At 43.8% G+C, this 20,937-nt stretch overlaps 1 protein-coding gene across 1 annotated transcript in view; it reads right to left on the reverse strand.

Moving 5' to 3' along the window:
* LOC139532551 (coxsackievirus and adenovirus receptor homolog) overlaps positions 1-20,937 on the reverse strand; it is a 59,518-nt gene that overhangs the window by 15,698 nt on the left and 22,883 nt on the right. The window contains exon 2 of the mRNA XM_071330314.1: positions 2,074-2,243. Within this exon, the coding sequence (XP_071186415.1) occupies positions 2,074-2,243 (170 nt within the window). The remainder of the gene's footprint in view (positions 1-2,073; positions 2,244-20,937) is intronic.

The raw sequence follows: 20,937 nt of genomic DNA on the forward strand, positions 1-20,937 counted from the left end.
GTCGATGTCCTAACCGACTTGCCAAAACTACAGTTTGTTAACAAGAAATTTGTGGAGTGGTTGAAAAACTAGTTTTAATGACTCCAACCTAAGTGTATGTAAACTTCCGACTTCAGCTGTATATATATAAAAAAGTATTTGGACACGCCTTCAAATTAGTGGATTTGGCCATTTCAGCCATACCCATTGATGACAAGTATATAAAATTGAGCACACAACAATGCAATCTCCATAGACAAACATTGGCAGTAGAATGTTCTTACTGAAAAGCTCAGTGACTTTCAACGTGGCACCGTCATAGGATGCCAACTTTCCAACAAGTCAGTTCGTCAAAGCTGCCCCGGTCAACTGTAAGTGCTGTTATTGTGAAGTAAAAATGTCTAGGAGCAACAACGGCTCAGCCGCGAAGTGGCAGGCCACACATGCTCACAGAATGGGATCGCCGAGTGCTGAAGAACGTAAAAATCATCTGTCTTCAGTTGCAACCCTCACTACCAAGTTCCAAATGAAGTCTGGAAGCAATGTCAGCACAATAACTGTTTGTTGGGAGCTTCATGAAATGGGTTTCCATGGCCGAGCAGCCGCACGCACACAAGCCTAAGATCACCATGCGCAATGCCAAACGTTGGCTGGTTTGGTGTAAAGCTCAACGCCATTGGACTCTGGAGCAGTGGAAACGCCTTCTCTGGAATGATGAATCATGCTTCACCATCAGGCAGTCCGATGGATGAATCTGTGTTTGGCGGATACTAGGAGAACGCTACCTTCCCAAATGCATAGTGCGAACTCTAAAGTTTGGTGGAGGAGGAATAATGGTCTGGGGCTGTTTTTCATGGTTCGGGCTAGGCCCCTTAGTTCTAGTGAAGGGAAATCTTAATGCTACAGCATACAATGACATTCTAGACGATTATGTGCTTCCAACTTTGTGGCAATAATTTTGGGAAGGCCCTTTCCTGTTCCAGCATGATAATGCCCCGTGGACAAAGCGAGGCCCATACAGAAATGCTTTGTCGAGATCGGTGTGGAAGAACTTGACAGGCCTGCACAGAGCCCTGATCTCAACCCCATCGAACACCTTTGGGATGAATTGGAACGCCGACTGTGAGCCAGGCCTAATCGCCCAACATCAGTGCCCAACCTCACTAATGCTCTTGTGGCTGAATGGAAGCAAGTCCCCGCAGCAATGTTCCAACATCTAGTGGAAAGCCTTTGAAGAAGAGTGGAGGTTGTTATAGCAGCAAAGGGGGAATAAACTCCATACTAATGCCCATGATTTTGGAATGAGATGTTCGACGAGCAGGTGGCCACATACTTTTGGTCATGTATTGTATTTCATCGAACATGTCCAGGAAATGCATGCATTTTGATGTCCAACCTGTCAAAAAATAGGATCCAGAATGATCAGATATATTTTTGGCTCTTTAGAGAATTTGCCGTCATCTTTGTGCATATTGGACTATAGGCTACATTACTCACCACCTGAGGAAGTGGGAATTCAAAACACTTAGCTAGGCGTTCCATTGCTAGTCTAGTTGATGTAGGCCTATTCGGTCCGCAGGCGCATCAAAACCAGAGGTGAGAAATACATTATATATACAGACACTGACAGAAAGCTGCGACTCTCCTCTCTGTAAAGAGAACAGTATTTTTCCCTCAATAGCATCTTGTGCTTCTCAGAATGCATCTCGCCCCGTGCACACAGTGGGGAGGGGGAGTGAGAGTTAGCAGCCGACAGTGAAAGAGGGACAGGGAGATACATTCATAGCAGAATCAACATAATGCATAGACTATTACTGTTGACCAAATAATGGTTTTAGAATAATCTACAGGAACGTTGTGTAGCAAAATCAACTAAAATTACTGACGTACGCAAAATGCTTCTCTAAAAGGACGCCAATGTCGGTAATTTTTGGTTTATTGTCCCAGCTCTCACATAACACTTCTGTTGAAACACTGGATAGTTCCGACACAATATGATGAATTCTGACATACCAAAAGCAGGAATAACCCCCAAACCCTTTTTCATGGATGAAAGAACAAACACCACTCGGAAGGACCCCATTAAACACACACCACTTTGTCCTCTTTCTGGTTATCGGAGGCCAACAAGCTCCATTCGATGTCCAGGGGGCCAGAGTCCACGGGGGCCAGAGAAAACTGGCAATCCAGCTTGACACTCTCACTGCTGGCCTTCTCTATGGACGTGGGTCCCTGGGACGTGATCTCCAGGCCATGGGCTACACCTGAACACAGAGAGGGAGGGAGAGGAAGTTCATTAGCCTAATAGAACACACTGATTGCATGGCATTCCCTTCATTAGCACCTTGGGGCTAAAGATCGAATTAGAATGACTAAGTCTATGATGTTACTTCTAAAACAAATCAGGATTCCATCTTATGTTTCAGTTAAAAGTAACTGTCCAGTGTTACCAGATTTCTATGAAATATGATCTATAATACGAGTGAAATATTTTTTTCAATTATGTTAAAAAGCAGCTTTTTGTGTCTTGGAATGATGTCATCGTACCCCAACACAATTGTGTGGGCGTATACCAGTCATAAAAAATATTAATATGAGTAGACCGCCGATTGGCCAGCTCATCCTGCTCACGAGGATGACATCCTATTTGAGGAAATAGCAAGCCTTTTTGAAATGCTGTTTGAGATACACTTTTTTTCATTTTGTTTTTTTTATATGCTCAAACTCTACTCCACAACCACAGCACTCCGTTCTGCCACCGCAGGTCTCTTGGCCTTCCCACCTCTATGGGGGTCAGCTCCCGCTCAGCCCAGTCAAAGCTCTTCACTGTCCTGGCACTCCAATGGTGGAACCAGGTTTCCCCTGAAGCTAGGACAGCAGAGTCGCTGCCCATCTTCCGAAAACATCTTAAATGAATCCCACGGCACCCCCACAAAAAAAAAGAAACAAAAAGAGCACTGGCTTTGCTGTTAACTATTTTAGGGGGAAAATATACTTGCTACGACTGATATGTGTGTCTCAAATGAATTAACTAATTGTAAGTCACTCTGGATAAGAGTGTCTACTATATGACTAAAATGTAGACGCAACTTTGAGGTAGGGCTGGGCGATACATCAAATTAATTCAAATGTTCTCGCGTTATTCCAAATGCCTTTATCTCAGAATCAAGGTTTTTTGTATTTTTTGTTTTTATTAGTATTTATGTCCACTTGTTCTCATGTTGTCTAATTGCTCCTTCTGTACTGTGCACCTTACCATTTACACCAGAGATCTGTAAATAATGACGAAATGCTCATGTCTCCACCCTAACAATAGGAGTTGTTGTCCCAAAAGGCAGGAAGGCAAGCGACAAGCTTATGTTCAAAATAAGCACATAGAAACGCATCGGGGTTATTTTGGACATATTTTGGTGAGAGAAACCTCTCGCTTTGTCTCTTTCTCTATGGTTTACATACACACCCAAAGCCCCTCCCTCTACCACAACAAAGATGAGAGATCACTTATTCGTCTCTGACAAGCGATTTCAAATTGCTATTTGCATTTGAGGTTCGGTCTTACAGAATCATTCACATGGACACCAAAACACATTGAAACATTATTTTACTGTAATAGAGAAGTTCATCTTTCATCTCCTCAAACAAGCAGAGCAGACACTACTAGCATGAGGGATGGTGCTTGAGAGATTGTTTATGATACCTGTGTTCATTTTCTATAATACCTGCTACATTATTAATGAATGTGCATTATGCATGGTTCTGGTTAAATTTGTAACAAAAAAGGGCATTTTTATAGACAGACCCGAAAGCCAGATCAGTGATTATTGCAAAAAAAGCAGGTAAAACTATTTAACCTAGTGGTTAAGAGCTTTGGGCCAGTAACCAAAGTGTCGCTGGTTCGAATCCCCGAGCCGACCAGGTAAAACAAATGATAAGTCGCTCTGGATAAGAGCGTCTGCTAAATGACTCAAATGTAAAAGGCTTATGGTTGTGGGAAGCGTATATTCAGTCTAGGTATAATTTCACAAACCCTAAATTCATTCGATTATTGCTGACTGTTTTAAATGTAGTCTATTTGACCTTTAAATTGTACAACAAATCTTTTTTAGAGTAAAAAATATATATATTTAAACGAGCTATATATCATGACGGTTTGAAAAAAAATAGAGATTTGAGTTTTAGGCCGTATCGCCCAGCCCTACTTTGAGGTAGGGTTTTTCTCCAATTTATGCTTTGGCCACAAATACGAGTATAGGATGAGTCAACAACATTATTTGTGTATGAGTTAACAGAATAATAACATTTAAAAAGTCAGATCTTTAAGGTTTAAAATCAGTATTTTGGTTAACTGGATTATTTCAAATCTTTGAAACAGAGACTTCATAAAATGACATATTATTATGAGGTCAAGAGCTACTTCAATAAAGGCAAAACACATCTTTGTAAAATGTGAACTACACAGGGAAGAGGTTTATAATAAAGCAGACCGAATAGGTTATGTATAAAAAAAAATAAAAAAAGTGTAGCTCTGCTCATCACCCAAATGGAGCATCATATTTCTCAAGGAGTTATTCTTAGAATGAATAAACATATTTTCCTGGTGACATCAACAGAGCTAAAGATTTTCTCCATTCAATTCAGTAAGAGCTGTAAGCCCTCAGCATGGAACCACAGTCCATAGAGAATGGAGTTGTCACATGCTGCCGCCACATAGAAAAATCCTTTTGACAGTCAGTCGCCTTCCACTGTCAAAACTAAAAATGCAGCTTTTTTAAAACTCGTCTGCTAGGCTATATCCCCTCGATGTAGCTCACAGATTACTAGTTGTGTATAATTCAATAGCATTGAAATGATACTGTGTACAGAAAATACATTTTTACTACAACCTGGTGAAACAAATCTGAATTAGTGCACACACACAGGCGCGCACACACACACACGAGACCAGAGCCTGGGTTGAAACTGCATTCTGTAATCGAAAAGTAAGCAGGGAGCTGGAGCAGGTTTTGGATGCGGGCCATGGGCAGTTCAGACCCAGAGTGAGTTACATCAATCGTACGCCTCTGCTGCATGTTCTGCCAGCCCAATGTTTTAAAGTAATCTGTGTGTCATTTGGTGGTAGGGAGATAAGGAGATGGCGCCGACAGACACGGCTGCTCTGCTTCTAGCTCCTAAGCAACTTTGCAGTATTTTGTGTGTTATTTCTTACATTATTAGCCCAGAATCTTTTTTGTGTTATTACATACAGCCGGTAATAACTTTGGGATATCAGAGCGGCAGTAAGTCACCAGCATTACAACTTTCCCTGAATTGGATTCTTTGTTCATACCCCCCCAGAGCAATTGTGACTAACCACCTGGATTCGGCCTATGTATCAAAATTTGAAATTGTGTTTTTTTTTATTTTTACATTGGATAAAAGTAGAGACTCTACAAAATAGTATATCACACACTGCATTTGAGGAACAATGGGAAAGTAATTCTACTTTGAAAGTTGATGAACTTGTAAACTCCCTTTTGAGAAAATGGCCTTTGAATGTTTTGGTATCTAGTGAAGAGCTATTCTTTATCTACACCCATTCAGCATCCTTCTCTTAAGCTTTAGCCCCACCCATCTCATTACGCTCTCGGAGCACGCACTTGACGCTCTAACCAATGATTTATTTACCCATTGATAACATGAAAACAGCCTAACCAGCTCTGCTGGCAACAATTTCATGACGCTTTTTTGCAGACGTTTACTGACACCGGCCATATTCAACGGGTGTTGTACACACATCACGTAACGTTAGCTAACGAGCCAGCCAGCTAACGTTAGCTAGTTAAACAACAATGAACAGTGCCAACAATGCCACAGTGCTGGGAGCTAACCAACCAGGTTCAATGTTAGCTAGCTAGGCTGTAACTAGAAAAGTAAGCGGCTCTGGGATACGAATAACGTCAGCTAGGGAGCCAGCCAGCTAATGTTAGCTACCTAGCTAACAGTACACTTTAGCTTAAGACATAAGCTAGCTAGGTTCACAATGAACCTAGCTAAGTAAACAAAGTGTAAGTTCACACACGTCACGTAACGTTAGCTAACGAGCCAGCCAGCTAACGTTAGCTAGTTAAACAACAAACACAGTGCCAACAATGCCACAGTGCTGGGAGCTAACAAACCACGTTCAATGTGCACTGGTGTTTTCTCCATCTCTTCAGCTAACATACTCTAATTCCACTGATTTCAAAACTTGATCCTCCAGAAAGTGGAGAGCAACACTTATGCAGCTCCACTACACAATACAAGCCGGGTTTGACAGGATTACCAACAGACTGATGAGCTCAAATAGACAGAAGCCAAACACTGACACCATAGTACCCTCCAAGCTCATCGTTAATCTCGGGGCCCTTGGTCTGAACATCGCCCTGTGCAACTGGGTCCTGGACTTCCTGACGGTGGTGAAGGTAGGAAACACTTCCACTTTGCTGATCCTCAACACAGGGTGAGGTGCATGCTCAGCCCCCCCCTGTAATCCCTTTTCACCCATGACTGTGTGGCCATGCACACCTCCAACGCAATCAAGTTTGCAGACACAACAGTAGTAGGCCTGATTACCAACAATGACGAGACAGACTACAGGGAGGAGGTGAGGACCCTGGCGGAGTGGTGCCAACGTAAAAACAAAGGAGCTGATCGTGGACTTCAGGAAACAGAAGAGGGAGCACGCCCCATCCGCATCGACAGGACCGCAGTGGAGAGGTGGAATGCTTCAAGTTCCTCGGCGTACACATCACGGACAATCTGAAATGGTCCACCCACACAGACAGTGTGGTGAAGAAGACGCAATAGCGCCTCTTCAACCTCAGGAGGCTGAAGAAATTCGGCTTGGCCCCTAAGACCCTCACAAACGTTTACAGATGCACAACTGAGAGCATCCCATCGGGCTCCATCACCGCCTGGTACGGCAACTGCACCACCCGCAGGACTCTCCAGAGGGTGGGTCGATCTGCCCAACACATATCCGGGGGCACACTGCCTGCCCTCCAGGACATCTACAGCACCTGTCGTCACAGGAAGGCCAAAAATGATCATCAACAACATCAACCACCTGAGCCACGGCCTGTTCATCCCGCTATCATCCAGAAGTCAGTACAGGTGTATCAAAGCTGGGACAGAGAGACTGAAAAACAGCTATCTCAAGGCCACTGTTAAATAGCCATCACTAGCCGGCTACCACCCGGCTACTCAACCCTGCACCATAGAGGCTGCTGCCCTTATTACATAGATGTGGAATCACAGGCCACTTTAATAATGTAGGAGCCTGTCGTGCTAGGGGGCACGCAGCATCCAAGAACCCCTACTGAAGACATAAGACACAGAATTTTCAGTCCTGCTTTATTTGAAGGGTATCTTCATAAAGCACTACATCGATGCTTCACAAATCAACCTATAACCATATCACGCTCTATAAAGATTCATGTGGCATAACTATGTGACAACCATCAATACATTTTTCACATTTATTCATCTTTTATAGAGCATGAAATATGGTTACAGATGATTTGTGACCCATGTATGCAGTGCTTATGAAGCCTATATGAATGCTTTATGAAGCCTATATTGCTGAATGTCCGTTTTCTGTTCTCCCCTCGTTTGTCTGCAATGTGGAGGGATGTTGTGTGTTGCAGATGTTTCTCCACCCTAGACAGCCAAGGGATATCATAACACATACACAAGCTCCCAAATTATAATTTCCATGGTGATGAGAATGTGTATATATATATATATATATATATATATATATATATATATATATATATATATATATATATATATATATACACACACACACACACACACACACACACACAAATACTGTATAGTATTTACATAATGGTTCATTACATAATGGTTCACAATCAACAGGAGGTTGAACAAGAATGAAAAGCACAATGCAAATAGGAGTGGAATTCCCTTAAATTACCCTTGGAACATCCCTTGTGTCATTCTTTGAACTGAAGACACATTGTGTTTGTGGTGAGAGTGTTGTTTGTCGAGTCCTGGAGGTTAGGCCTAGTTAGTGATACAGGTGCACCGCCCTCACTGCTCTCAAGACCCTCATCATCTCAATCTCCAACCCCGTCGCCTCACCTCCCTCTGGGGCATGACAGTCTGGGATCACACCACACAGCCCAGTCTCAGTCACACCCGCTATTGTGGAGAGCGAGAAGGCCCTCAGAGCATTTTATATGGTCACAGAACACTAAGCTCTAACAGCCATGAACCCCACATTGCTGCGGTAGCTGATTCTGTTGTCCATTGGATCTGACAGACGTCCTTGTTCACAGCGACTCAGTCACAGCCCTGAGCAGCAGACAACAACGCCAGTGAAATGAGAGCAATAGAAACAAAGTGAGATGAATGTGTATCAAAGTCAACACAGAGAGCCTGACGTCTATGTGACAGAGCTATGTATGAATTTATCGTCAGGCATCGGTGAATACCAGAGAAACAGCCTACATGCAAAAAAACGAAAATTACATTTTCAAAACAAATTCCATTCACCTGGAACTGTTTATCAGGGAATTGTTTTCTCTGACGTTTTATCAGGGGGCACCAATGTTTTTTGAATTTTATCTAATTGATGAGTCTGGGACCTCGATGACCTTGGGCTGCTTTTGTCTTTATTACAGTTGATACTCACGGACGTCTCTCCCCCTCTCAACCACCATACACACGCACACTAGGGGAAAAGTGATATTTCATGCCATCATCTGATCACAATTAAGCTTTCCAGTAAATCTGCCATGCATGTTATGAGGGTTCAGATGAGAAAAGTGCAGTGAAATTTATGACCAACACTACCTCCCTAACCTAACGTAGCAGGCGTAAAAGAAAAAGCCTGAGCGGAGTTCCCACATCAGGTTTCCAACGGAAAAGGAATCTAGATTGAATTAGCTGTATCCCTGAAAACCGGATATATCCGGTTGTTGGCAATTCTGATAAGTATGCTACCTCCACTACCTCTCCCCTTCTCTTCTCCCCTCTCCCTTGGGTAATAGCCTACTCCCAGTGCTCGGAAACAAGCCTATACAGTACCCTCAAACTACAGAAGTAAAAAGGAAAGTAGTCAACTGACATTAAAAAAAGTCTCACCCCCCTCTCGCTCAACCACCAGACAGACACTTTGAACTCCACTTAAAACCATTGGGCAGAAAGGCGGGGGACATGTCTGATTTTTGATTAGCCAGTAATAGCCACATAAAAATGCAAGTGAAGCTAATGGGTTATGAGCCAATCTGTATTCTCCACTGTTCAAGTCCCTTCGTAATTAATGTAGTGAAAAGACATTCAGGACATCTTTCACACTACATATAAAAACACCCAGATGGCTGTGGCTTTTCATAGACCATTCAAATTATGTAATGGAGATTGGAGATATGAGCACACTAAACAATCATTTTAATAAACAAACAATAGAATGGGAATTAAGTGGCATCACATGGTGTAGCATGACAATGAGCTCTGACCAAAGATTATCTGCTAGATAAGCCGATGGGAAATCAATTCCTGGGAAGTAAATAACGATGAAACACGAAATGGACAATGAAAGTAGTGGCGGATAGATTATGCTAGATCCTTTCACGCGGCAACTAGAGCCATAACAATGAAGGACAACAATTCTTACTAAGTAGGTAGAACCCAGCGCTGCCAGAGAGAACCGTTCTATGGTTCTATGACATGTGGATGTTCCAACAGCTGGAACATAATTTCAACATAATTAGTCAATGCTATAATCACCTCGCTACAACACCCACTTACACCAGAATAACAAAACAGCATACCCTGCATAACACTGACAGACAGGGAGGTTGGTAGTTACTGATTAACACTGAACACACACAGGCAAGTGATTGGGAAATGGCCTTTATTCCACTGTGCTGTGACTGAGGCCCAGTGAGATAGGGCTCTGTGTGTGTGTGTGTGTGTGTGTGTGTGTGTGTGTGTGTGTGTGTGTGTGTGTGTGTGTGTGTGTACGTAATCAATGGGTTATATTTAAGCAATAAGGCACGAGGGGTGTGGTATATGGTCAATATACCATGGCTAGCGGCTGTATCCAGGCACACCGCAACACACACCTGAGGTGCCTTATTGCTATTGTAAACTGGTTACCAACGTAATTAGAGCAGTAAAAATAAATGCTTTGTCATACCCGTAGTATACGGTGTGATATACCACGACTGTCTGCCAATCAGCATTCAGGGCTCGAACAACCAAGTTTATAATATGGGATTTCCTTCTGTCTGTATTCAGAGTAACGGCAGCCTGGCTCAGGGAAATGACTCTGGTCTCTAACGGCAAATAGAGGGTGATCAGAGAACCTATTACTACAGTCTCAAGAAAAGGACCACTATGAAGATGAACCTGCTGGTAAATGTGGGTAAATGCACACACAATCCTTGCAAAATTGTGACCACATTAGTTGGGAACTGCCTGCCTCCTGTTGCGGTGTGTTGAGTGTGTGTGTAGAGGGGGAGGGAAGCGAACAGTGGGAACGGAGGTACACTGATTAGTTAATTAAAAACTATTCGAATGACTATTCATGCCTGCTTCCCTCCATGTGACTGGCTCCTCTCCCCCACAAATTGTGTCCGTCTGACAGCACATCCCAGCAGGATTACATGGCGACCAGCACTGGCTGATGGGAATTGTGTGTCAGAGCCTCCCCAACCCCACTCTGTACACCCCCTCCACTCCTCAGCAGTCCTCCCACCTACACCCCTGAATGTGGAGTGTAGGTCCCCAGGGCCCCAGATTCTCCCCAGTCGTGCTGATTGTAGACCCCCTTTATCACAGCACAATGGGGAGAGAATCCTGTCTCCTGGCAACTGATCCTACGGAGAATGCTGCTGCCGCTATGACACTTGAGAGACAGAGGAGAGGGGGAAGGTGAAAGAGAGAAAGGCTAAGCAGGGGGAGGAAGGAAGAATGGGGATTTGTAAAAGAATGACATGTTGCACAGAGGTTTATTATCTTTGTGGTAAAGGAAGGAAGAATCATCGGCTGGAATCCAGCCAAGGGAGGGAGATGCCTTTATTAAAACTGAGATCTTAAACAGGGGCCTGGAGGATAGAGACCAATGAAAGCAACCACAAATTGAAGTGCCAGTGACAACAACTAAAACCATGTTGTTTTCAGTTGTCCTTCAAATATATTCATGATGAAAATAATGTCAGTCAAGTGGAGACTATTATTCAGCATATTCCAGATGTTCTGTGCCTATGCACTCTACACAGCTAGCTACTATACTAAGAAAACCATTTTCTAGCACAGATAACATTCTCACACATTCTCAGTGCCTACACACGTACACAGATAAAATACTGAGACAACACATGCCAGTGTCTCGGCGTGATATGACTGGAGCAGCATCATGTCCTCACCGTAGAACACATTCTATCAGTGGTGTAACGCTGTTCTGTTCTCTTATCCTCCTTATCGACTTACAATATTTCATAATGGCGTTGGCTGGCATCTGTAAGTCACTGCACCGGTTTGATCCTGAGAGGTCTTAGAGTAGGAAGTGAGTTGAAGCAGTGCAGCAATGGGAGTAGCAGCAGCAACACTAGACCCAACAGACACTAATAAACCCTAGAGGCTAAAGCCCAACGACAGTCTCTCTGCCCTGCTCTGCCTCTGCTAGCCAAGATAAAGACCTCCGATTAACCGCTGGCTGCATCGTCTAGTTGAGGCCACCACAGACAATAAGCCTCTTTCTCAACCCACTTTTTGACCCAAAAGAGCCTCAGTGTGTGTATATGGGTCTTATAGACTGAGGCTATAGGTCTCTAGGACCAGGCTATTTCAGGCTCCATGGCTAACGATGCGGAAACAAGCATGTAGAGAACGAAAGCATGTCAGGAAGGGTGAGAGTGTGTTTGCTAGTATGTGTTTGCTAGTATGTGTTTACTTTTGTTGAGGTAGCCTTTGTATGTCTGCAAAAGTGTCGCAAAAGTGTCTCAAAAGTGTCTCAAGAACATGTCTCCGTCCGTTTATGTAAAAACACGAAGTTAAAGCCATATTACTTTGAGAGGTCTTGTTAGAAAAAATGTATAGCTACAATTCTTCTGTTAAGAAAAAAAGTGGTTGACTGACAACAAACAAGTGTGTGTGTTTGGAGGGGGAATATGTTTGTGGATCTGGTAGGAAGACAACATCCTGCTCCTCACGCTGAGACAGCAAGATACCGCCTGGGAAATTAACGAGCATGTAATTAAAAAAAAAACACTGAGATTTGGTCTTCGTTCTTATAAAGAAACATTTTCAAGAAAAGGGGGAGTTATTTTAGGGCCGCAATAGATAGGAGCTTCTTCCTTTCTGAGCTGAGCAGAGCCCTCAGTGACAGGACTTTTGAATAGCGAGCGTGGCTGGCGGCACATAATTTTTCCTGGGTGGGCTGAGTCTGTTCTGTCGCTGCTCTGCTGGGATTAAGCTCTCATGGCAGTCTGGGGCCCCTGTAGCGAACAAATTAAACAGCTACTGATAACACTTCTTCCATTAACCCTGTGCTCACAGACCCTCTGTGACCTTGTTGAAGCCTGTCAACTCCTCCGCCTGGCCTGTGCATTACGGACATGACTTCATGGCACTAGAACTGTTGAACGTGAACGCTGCTCCACCAACCGCCAAACATCTCCCCAGCGAGTGAAGCCAATCCAATTTGTAGCATATCTGCACGTGTTCAGTGTTCTGTGGGTTGTGGTTTGTTTTGTGTTGGCTAATTGGTGATTCATACACAATGCACTATAATGCAGGCTGAAACTCAGCTAGTCAGGTACCAACATGGCAATGTCATCAATTCTCAGAGCGAATGACCTGAAGGCTGTTTGGACATAATTGACAAATGACATATGTTTTACTTCCCCACTACAGTACATTAAACAGAGCACTGAGGAACGCATGCCTATGGGAGTGTATGCATTTAGTCCCACTGGATTAAAGACATCCAGACAATGTTTCCAGGGTTACGTTACAGGGCTGACAATGAGACATTAGGAGGACATCATCATGACACTGACCTCAGCTGTGACAGCCTTGACCTGCCTTACCAAGGAGTCTGGAATTATTACTATTAACAGCCCGTCTGCTGCCCTGAGAAATAGGTGTGTGTGTGTTGCAGAAGGCCTAGTAGCAGTAGCTAATAAAGTAGTAGCATGGCCACGGCCGTATGTAGCCTAATTCACTTAAGAATACATTTTCTGTTTTTCTTGTTAAGGGGTAATATGCTAATCAGACTTGGATAACGGCATATGCTGAGCAAATAAGCAGTGAAAAAAGTACAAGACGCCTCTAGCCCTCTCTCTCACACACACACTCCCTTAATGGTCCAGTAATCAAAAGGCGAAAGACTGCTTACTCCATTGACTCCCTAAGACCATGTCCCTGGGAGGAATAGATGCTTATTTATAAGCTGCTCTGCATTATCATCTTACAATTTGGCCGGCTTTCAACAGCTGCTGCTTGTCTAACCCTCGGTCTCTGCTCTGGAGATAAAACACTACATACTGCTGCTTTTGCAATAGCTAAAAATGGGGATCCTAAAAAAATACCAATACCTAACTACCCACCCTCTCTCCATCCCCCTCTCCTTTTGCCATCCCTTGAAGATCTGAGTTCGCCTCCTAAGTGGCGTAGGGGTCTAAGGCACTGCATCGCAGTGCTTGAGGCATCACTAAAGACCCGGGTTTGATCCCAGGCTGTGTCACAGCTGGCCGTGACCGGGAGACCCATGAGGCAGCACAAGATTAGTCGAGCGTCGTCTGGGTTAGTGGAGGGTTTGACCGGGATTTCCTTGTCCAATCGCACTCTAGCGACTCCTTGTGGCGGGCTGGGCGCCTGCAAGCTGACTTCGGTTGCCAGCTGGACGGTCTTTCCTCCAACACATTGGTGTGGCGGGCTTCCGGGGTTAAGCGAGCTTTGTGTCAAGGAGCAGTGCGGCTTGGCAGGGTCGTGTTTCGGAGGACGCATAGCTCTCGACCTTCGCCTCTCCCGAGTCCATAGGGGAGTTGCAGCGATGGGACAAGACTAACTACCAATTGGATATCACGAAATAGGGAGGAAAAAGAAGAAGGGAGTTCATTTATCTAAACACCCTGGACAGTCAGATAACAGCGCCCCCTCTCATGTCCCTCCTCCCCTGTGCTCTCATTGGACACACAGACAGACACACCTTAGGGACAGTGTGTGCCGTGTGCTGGCGACAGGACAGGGGGAGGCAGACTGAGACGAGCTGATAGGCAGCAGGCCAGGCCAGCCCAGGGAGCCCTGATAACACCTCCATGGGAACCACAAACACAGACAACAGCCAGTGGGGGACAGGCGGAAAAGACAAAGGAGAGGAGCGGGTTTAATTATGAAAGCATCCAGAGGTATCTCTGGAGATTCCAGTATGTTACCTTGTTTAGAAAAAACAAGTCTTTGTAGATTTAGTTGGAGGCAGAGGGGGTGCAAACAAAACATACACACATTGAGTGTTTTCTCCAGTCAGGGGAGCTAACTGCTGAAGTAATTACTAAATTGTGTCATCTTCATTCCTGTGAAAAATGTGAAAAACAGTTCCCTGTGACAGATTACTAAACACACAACGCCAACTGGGGATGAATTGAAAGGAATAGTAATGGAATGGAATGTGTCGAAGTAGTTCAAACTACAACAATGCTTTACGCTTCAGTACATTTCAAGCTGGTGGAAAGCAGGGCACAAATTACATTTAAAATCAGAGGAGTGGTATAGATCCTTGAGTTAAAGTTTAACTAATAGTGTGGAACGGTGCAAGTTAGTTTAAAAATAACTTTAGTAAGCAGGCTCCAGCACATTCCATAGTGGTCAACGTCACTGACAGTGACAAGGAGTGGTAAATTGGCAGTCGGTCAGGTGTCTTGGAAACTTGTTATCTCACATTCCCATTAGAAATAGCTGAGTGAATACGTCACAAGACTGGGGAGTTGAACAGCGTAAGAACGACACCGTGACCTGTGGAGGCTGGGGCATTATGAAATCGGTGCGATGGTGTCACGCACACATTTGTTTTACTATCCTTGTGGGGACCAAACAATTGATTCCCACTAAAAATCCTATTCCCCTAACCCCAACCCCCTAAGCCTAACCCTAAATAGCCTTTGTTCTTGTGGGGACCAGAGAAATGTCCCCACAAGGATAGTAAAACCACACACACGCACAGACCCCAGATGGCTGTTTTATGAGGCTGTAAATCTTCACATTCCCTCTGGGAGATTGCAGACGCTGAATGTATAAGGTCAGTAGACGCTGACCACTAGCCTGTGGCTTCACATCTGTCCACATAGGCTACAGTACAATCTTCCCAAACACGCAAAGATGCAGCTAAAGCAGCTTATTGCAATGATTCTTCTTAGAATTGGTGTTTTGATCTTTAAATTGAACAAAAATATAAAACGCAACATGTAAGGTGTTGGCCTCCCGAGTGGCGCAGCGGTCTAAGGCACTGTGTCACAGTGCTTGAGGAGTCACTACAGACCCGGGTTCGATCCCGGGCTGGGTCACAGCCGGCCGCGATCAAGAGACCCATGACTGGCACACAATTGGCCCAGCGTCGTACCGGGTTAGGGGAGGGTTTGGCCGGCTGGGATGTCCTTGTCCCATCGTGCACAAGCGACTCCTTGTGGCAGGCCGGGCGCATGCACGCTGACTTTGGTTGCCAGCTGTACGGCGTTTCCTCTGACACATTGGTGCGGCTGGCTTCCAGGTTAAGCGAGCAGTGTGTCAAGAAGCAGTGTGGCTTGACAGGGTCGTGTTTGAGGACGCATGGCTCTCGACCTTCGCCTCTCCCGAGTCCGTATGGGAGTTGCAGCGATGGGACAAGACTGAAACTACCAATTGGATATCACAAAATTGGGGAGAGAAAAGGGGCAAAAAATACATGTTAAGTGTTGGTCCCGTGTTTCATGAGCTGAAATAAAAGATCCCAAAAATGGTCCATACGCACAAAAAGATTATTTCACTCAAATGTTGCGCACAAATTTGTTTACATCCCTGTTAGTGAGCATTCCTCTTTTACCAAGATAATCCATCCACCTGACAGGTGTGGCATATGAAGAAGCTGATTAAACAGCATGATCATTACACAGGTGCACCCTTTGCTGGGGACAATAAAAAGCCACTCTAAAATGTGCAGTTTTGACACACAAACATGCCACAGATTTCCCAAGTTGAGGGAGCGTACAATTGGGCAAGCTGACTGCAGGAACATTTACCAGAGCTGTTAGAGAATTTAATTTTACATTTCTCTACCATAAGCCGCCTCAAATGTTGTTTTAGAGAATATAGCGTCGTGTGGGCGAGCGGTTTGCTGATGTCAACGTTGTGAACAGAGTGCGGCATGGTGGTCGTTGGAGTTATGGTATGGGCAGGCATACGGATAAAGAACACAATTGCATTTTATCGATGGCAATGTGAATGCAGATACCGTGACGAGATCCTGACGCCCATTGTCGTGCCATTCATCCGCCGCCATCACCTCATGTTTCAACATGATAATGCACGGCCCCATGTCACAAGGATCTGTACACAATTCCTGGAAGCTGAAAATGTCCCAGTTCTTCCATGGCCTGCATACTCAGACATATCATCTATTGAGCATGTTTGGGATGCTCTGGATCGACAGCGGGTTCCAGTTCCCGCCAATATCCAGCAACTTTGCACAGCCATTGAAGAGAAGTGGGACAACATTCCACAGGCCATAATCAACAGCCTAATCAACTCTATGTGAAGGAGATGTGTCGCGCTGCATGGGCAAATGGTGGTCACACCAGATACTGACTGGTTCTGATACATGCCCCTAACTTTCGTTTAAGGTATCTGTGACCAACAGATGCATATCTGTATTCCCAGCCATGTGAAATCCATAGATTAGGCCCTAATTCATTTTTTAAAATTGACTGAGATTATATACACACACACACAGAGTTGAAGTCGGAAGTTTACATATACTTAGGTTGGAGTCATTAAAACTTGTTTTTCAACCACTCAACAAATTTCTTGTTAACAAACTATAGTTTTGGCAAGTCGGTTAGGACATCTACTTTGTGCATGACACAAGTAATTTTTCCAACAATTGTTTAAAGACAGGTCATTTCACTTATAATTCACTGTATCACGATTACAGTGGGTCAGAAGTTTACATACACTAACAGGCTGACCACACCACTCGCATCGCATGCGCGAGCGTTGCAAAATAAAATTAGGAATCTATGTTATTCAATTATTGCACCCACACTGCTCACAATCATCTGCGTTGCCAAGGGCTAAAATAGAAGTCATTCCTATTTCTGACACAGATCGCGCTGCAAGTCCTGCCTCTCCCATCTCCTCATTGGTTTATAGAAGCAGGTACCCACGTGCCATCTCCTCATTGGTTATACCCACGTGGGTGATTGAAAGACGAACTGTGTTGCCGGTCGGTGTAGTGATACTATGAAAGTTTAGATGCCAATCACCATATAAGTTCAAAGATGAAAAAGCCTGGAAGGAGGAGAGATGACTAGAAACGATTCGGGTGACCGTTTTGTGTGTGGATTAATTGTCGGAGTAGAGGGCCTTGTGCATTTCAGGTAACAACTCAATGTTTATATCCCAGGACAAATTAGCTAGCAACAGCAAAGCTAGCTAAATAGGACAAATTAGCTAGCAAGTGCAAGCTAATTAGCTAAATTGCCATAAATGTTTAATGCTTTTCGACCTGTCCCCAAATTAATGTCATTGGTTCAGAGTTTGTTTTGATATTTTAACCTGCGTGCCGGGATCGCGTTTGGTGAAGGGGGACAAAATTAATTTATGCACGATGGCACACGCGCGCAGCCGGTTTGGGTTCCGTGTAAGTTGACTGTGCCTTGAAACGGCTTGGAAAATTCCAGAAAATTATGTCATGGCTTAGAAGCTTCTGATAGGCTAATTGACATAAATTGAGTCAATTGGAAGTGTATCTGTGGATGTATTTCAAGGTATACCTTCAAACTCAGTGCCTCTTTGCTTGACATCATGGGAAAATCAAAAGAAATCAGCCAAGACCTCAGAATAAAAATGTAGACCTCCACAAGTCTGGTTCATCCTTGGGAGCAATTTCCAAACGCCTGAAGGTACCACATTCATCTGTACAAACAATAGTATGCAAGTATAAACACCATGGGACCACGCAGCCGTCATACCGCTCAGGAAGGAGACACGCTCTGTCTCCTAGAGATGAGCGTACTTTGGTGCGAAAAGTGCAAATCAATCCCAGAACAGCAGCAAAGGACCGTGTGAAGTCCTATATCGACATAACATGAAAGGCTGCTCAGCAAAGAAGAAGCCACTGCTCCAAAACTGCCATAAAAAAGTCAGACTACGGTTTGCAACTGCACATGGGGACAAAGATTGTACTTTTTGGGGACATGTCCTCTGGTCTGATGAAACAAAAATGGAACTGTTTGGCCATAATGATCATAGTTATGTTTGGAAGAAAAAGGGTGAGGCTTACAAGCCAAAGAACACCATCCCAACTGTAAAGCACGGGGGTGACAGCATCATGTTGTGGGGGTGCTTTGCTGCAGCAAGAACTGGTGCACTTATCAAAATAGATGGCATCATGAGGTAGGAAAATTATGTGGATATATTGAAGCAACATTTCAAGACATCAGTCAGGAAGTTAAAGCTTGGTCGCAAATGGGTCTTCCAAATAGACAATGACCCCAAGCATACTTCCAAAGTTGTGGCAAAATGGCTTAAGGACAACAAAGTCAAGGTATTGGAGTGGCCATCACAAAGCCCTGACCTCAATCCTAAAGAAAATGTGTGGGCAGAACTGAAAAAGCATGTGAGCAAGGAGGCCTACAAACCTGACTCAGTTACACCAGCTCTGTCAGGAGGAATGGGCAAATAATTCACCCAACGTATTGTGGGAAGCTTGTGGAAGGCTACCCAAAACATTTGACCCAAGTTAAACAATTTAAAAGGCAATGCTACCAAATACTAATTGAATGTATGTCAACTTCTGACCCACTGGGAATGTGATGAAATAAATAAAAGCTGAAATAAATCATTCTGACATTTCACATTCTTAAAATAAAGTGGTGATCCTAACTGACCTAAGACAGGGAATTTTTACTCGGATTAAATGTTTGGAATTGTGAAAAACTGAGTTTAAATTTATTTGGCTAAGGTGTATGTAAACTTCCGACTTCAACTGTGTGTGTGTGTGTGTGTGTGTGTGTGTGTGTGTGTGTGTGTGTGTGTGTATATATATAAACATACACATTATATATATATATATATAATGTGTATATAAACAACACACACACACACACATAGTAAAATCTTTGAAATTGTTGCGTTTATATTTTTGTTCAGTATAAGTTTGGTAAAGGATCCCATTTTTATTGGAGATTTTTTAAAAAACAAGAAAAAGAAAGGAGAGTGAAAGAGACAGTGGGCAAGAGAATTAGCATCCATGACTACCAACTTTTGGGAAGTGGAAGCTGGCAGAGAGAGAATTTCCAGGAGGTGAGGCACCTTCTGACTCATGCTTCAACAAATCAAACTAGGGCAGAAATGAGAGCCACGTGTTTTTGGCCTGTATCCCATAGCTCTCTCCAGACACAGGAAGAGCTATGGAGAGGGGGTAAAATAGATCCCTCCCCTGCTCACCCTAGATTACCTCCCATCCCCCAAAACAAATAGTCCCTGATAGGGCCCAGGTCTGTCACTCTCTGCACCCCAGCCCTATCCTTCAGCTCTATCCCCCAGCCTTTATCCGGGCCTTAGGGCACAATGCCCCTTTGATTGGGGGGGACAGCGTCACTGTTCAAACACAGAGCCATACTGCTGACCGCAGCCGCTTCATTCAGACAGAAGGCCAATGGAGTCACACAACATAGCGCTACATCAGAGAGGGAATCGCAGACAACAGACAGGGAGATGTAAAAATAACAGGCAGTCGACAAAAGCTTTGTGCACATTGCAGGCCTTAATGCTCAAATCAGTTTTGTTTTTCAAATCTGTTTTTGAATACTGACCGTCTAAACAGCATGTTACAAGTGACCAAATTGGATGTGTGTGTGTTCCGACAGCAGTCATATGGCTACGCTAGTTGTCATAGTCATGACGGGTAGTGTAGACTGATTGGTGGTGGTGCTCGTGGTTACTATGACTCAGAAGTTATGTAGCAAGCTAAGGTGACAACAATGCCTGTCATAGACGTTTCCCAGTTGCTCTGAATGTTCAATATCATAGTGTAAGAATACTTAAAAGGACAAGATGATCCAGCTAGCTAGATGTTTAGCTCATTCACTAATTTTCTTGTAAACAATGAAACTAGTTAGTTTGATAAGAATGCGGTAGCTGTCAACAGAGCAGCTAGCAAGCAACAAAAAATATTTCAAATAACAGTCTTAAGAGGAAATAAATCAGATTTGACCGTTCAGCCACAAGTCATATGTCCAGGAATCAGATTTGTATCTGACTTCAAGCCACCTACAAAAGTGGTTTGAAATGTGACTTGAAATATCCGATTCCATGTGCTTTTTGTGATTGTGTCTCAATGCAATCAAGATATGAAATTATAGTATTTGAAATATATTTTTGGGATTACTAGTGGTCAATTTGTAGTGTACAGATGGTTAAGAATGTGTTCCGGAACCCCTTTAGAGGAATAGGTTTCTATTAAACTTAAACTTTGTGTGCCATCTGTGGGTTCATTTGAAAATGTAATGCTGTGAAAAACGTTTCTCGAGACAGTCCCTAATGATGTTGGCGAAGGGAGGAGGGAGCAGAACAGACGTAACCAACTTAGACTGATGAAGCGTGAATATCATACCAGAACATTCATCCTTGCAATGCAGGGCTCAATTAAGGATTAAGAGTCCTCGCTAGCACCCATAACAAGCCTGGTTGTCAAACTTATTAATAACG

This window comes from Salvelinus alpinus, chromosome 1 (genome assembly GCF_045679555.1).
Source record: "Salvelinus alpinus chromosome 1, SLU_Salpinus.1, whole genome shotgun sequence".
Lineage (NCBI taxonomy): Eukaryota > Metazoa > Chordata > Actinopteri > Salmoniformes > Salmonidae > Salvelinus > Salvelinus alpinus.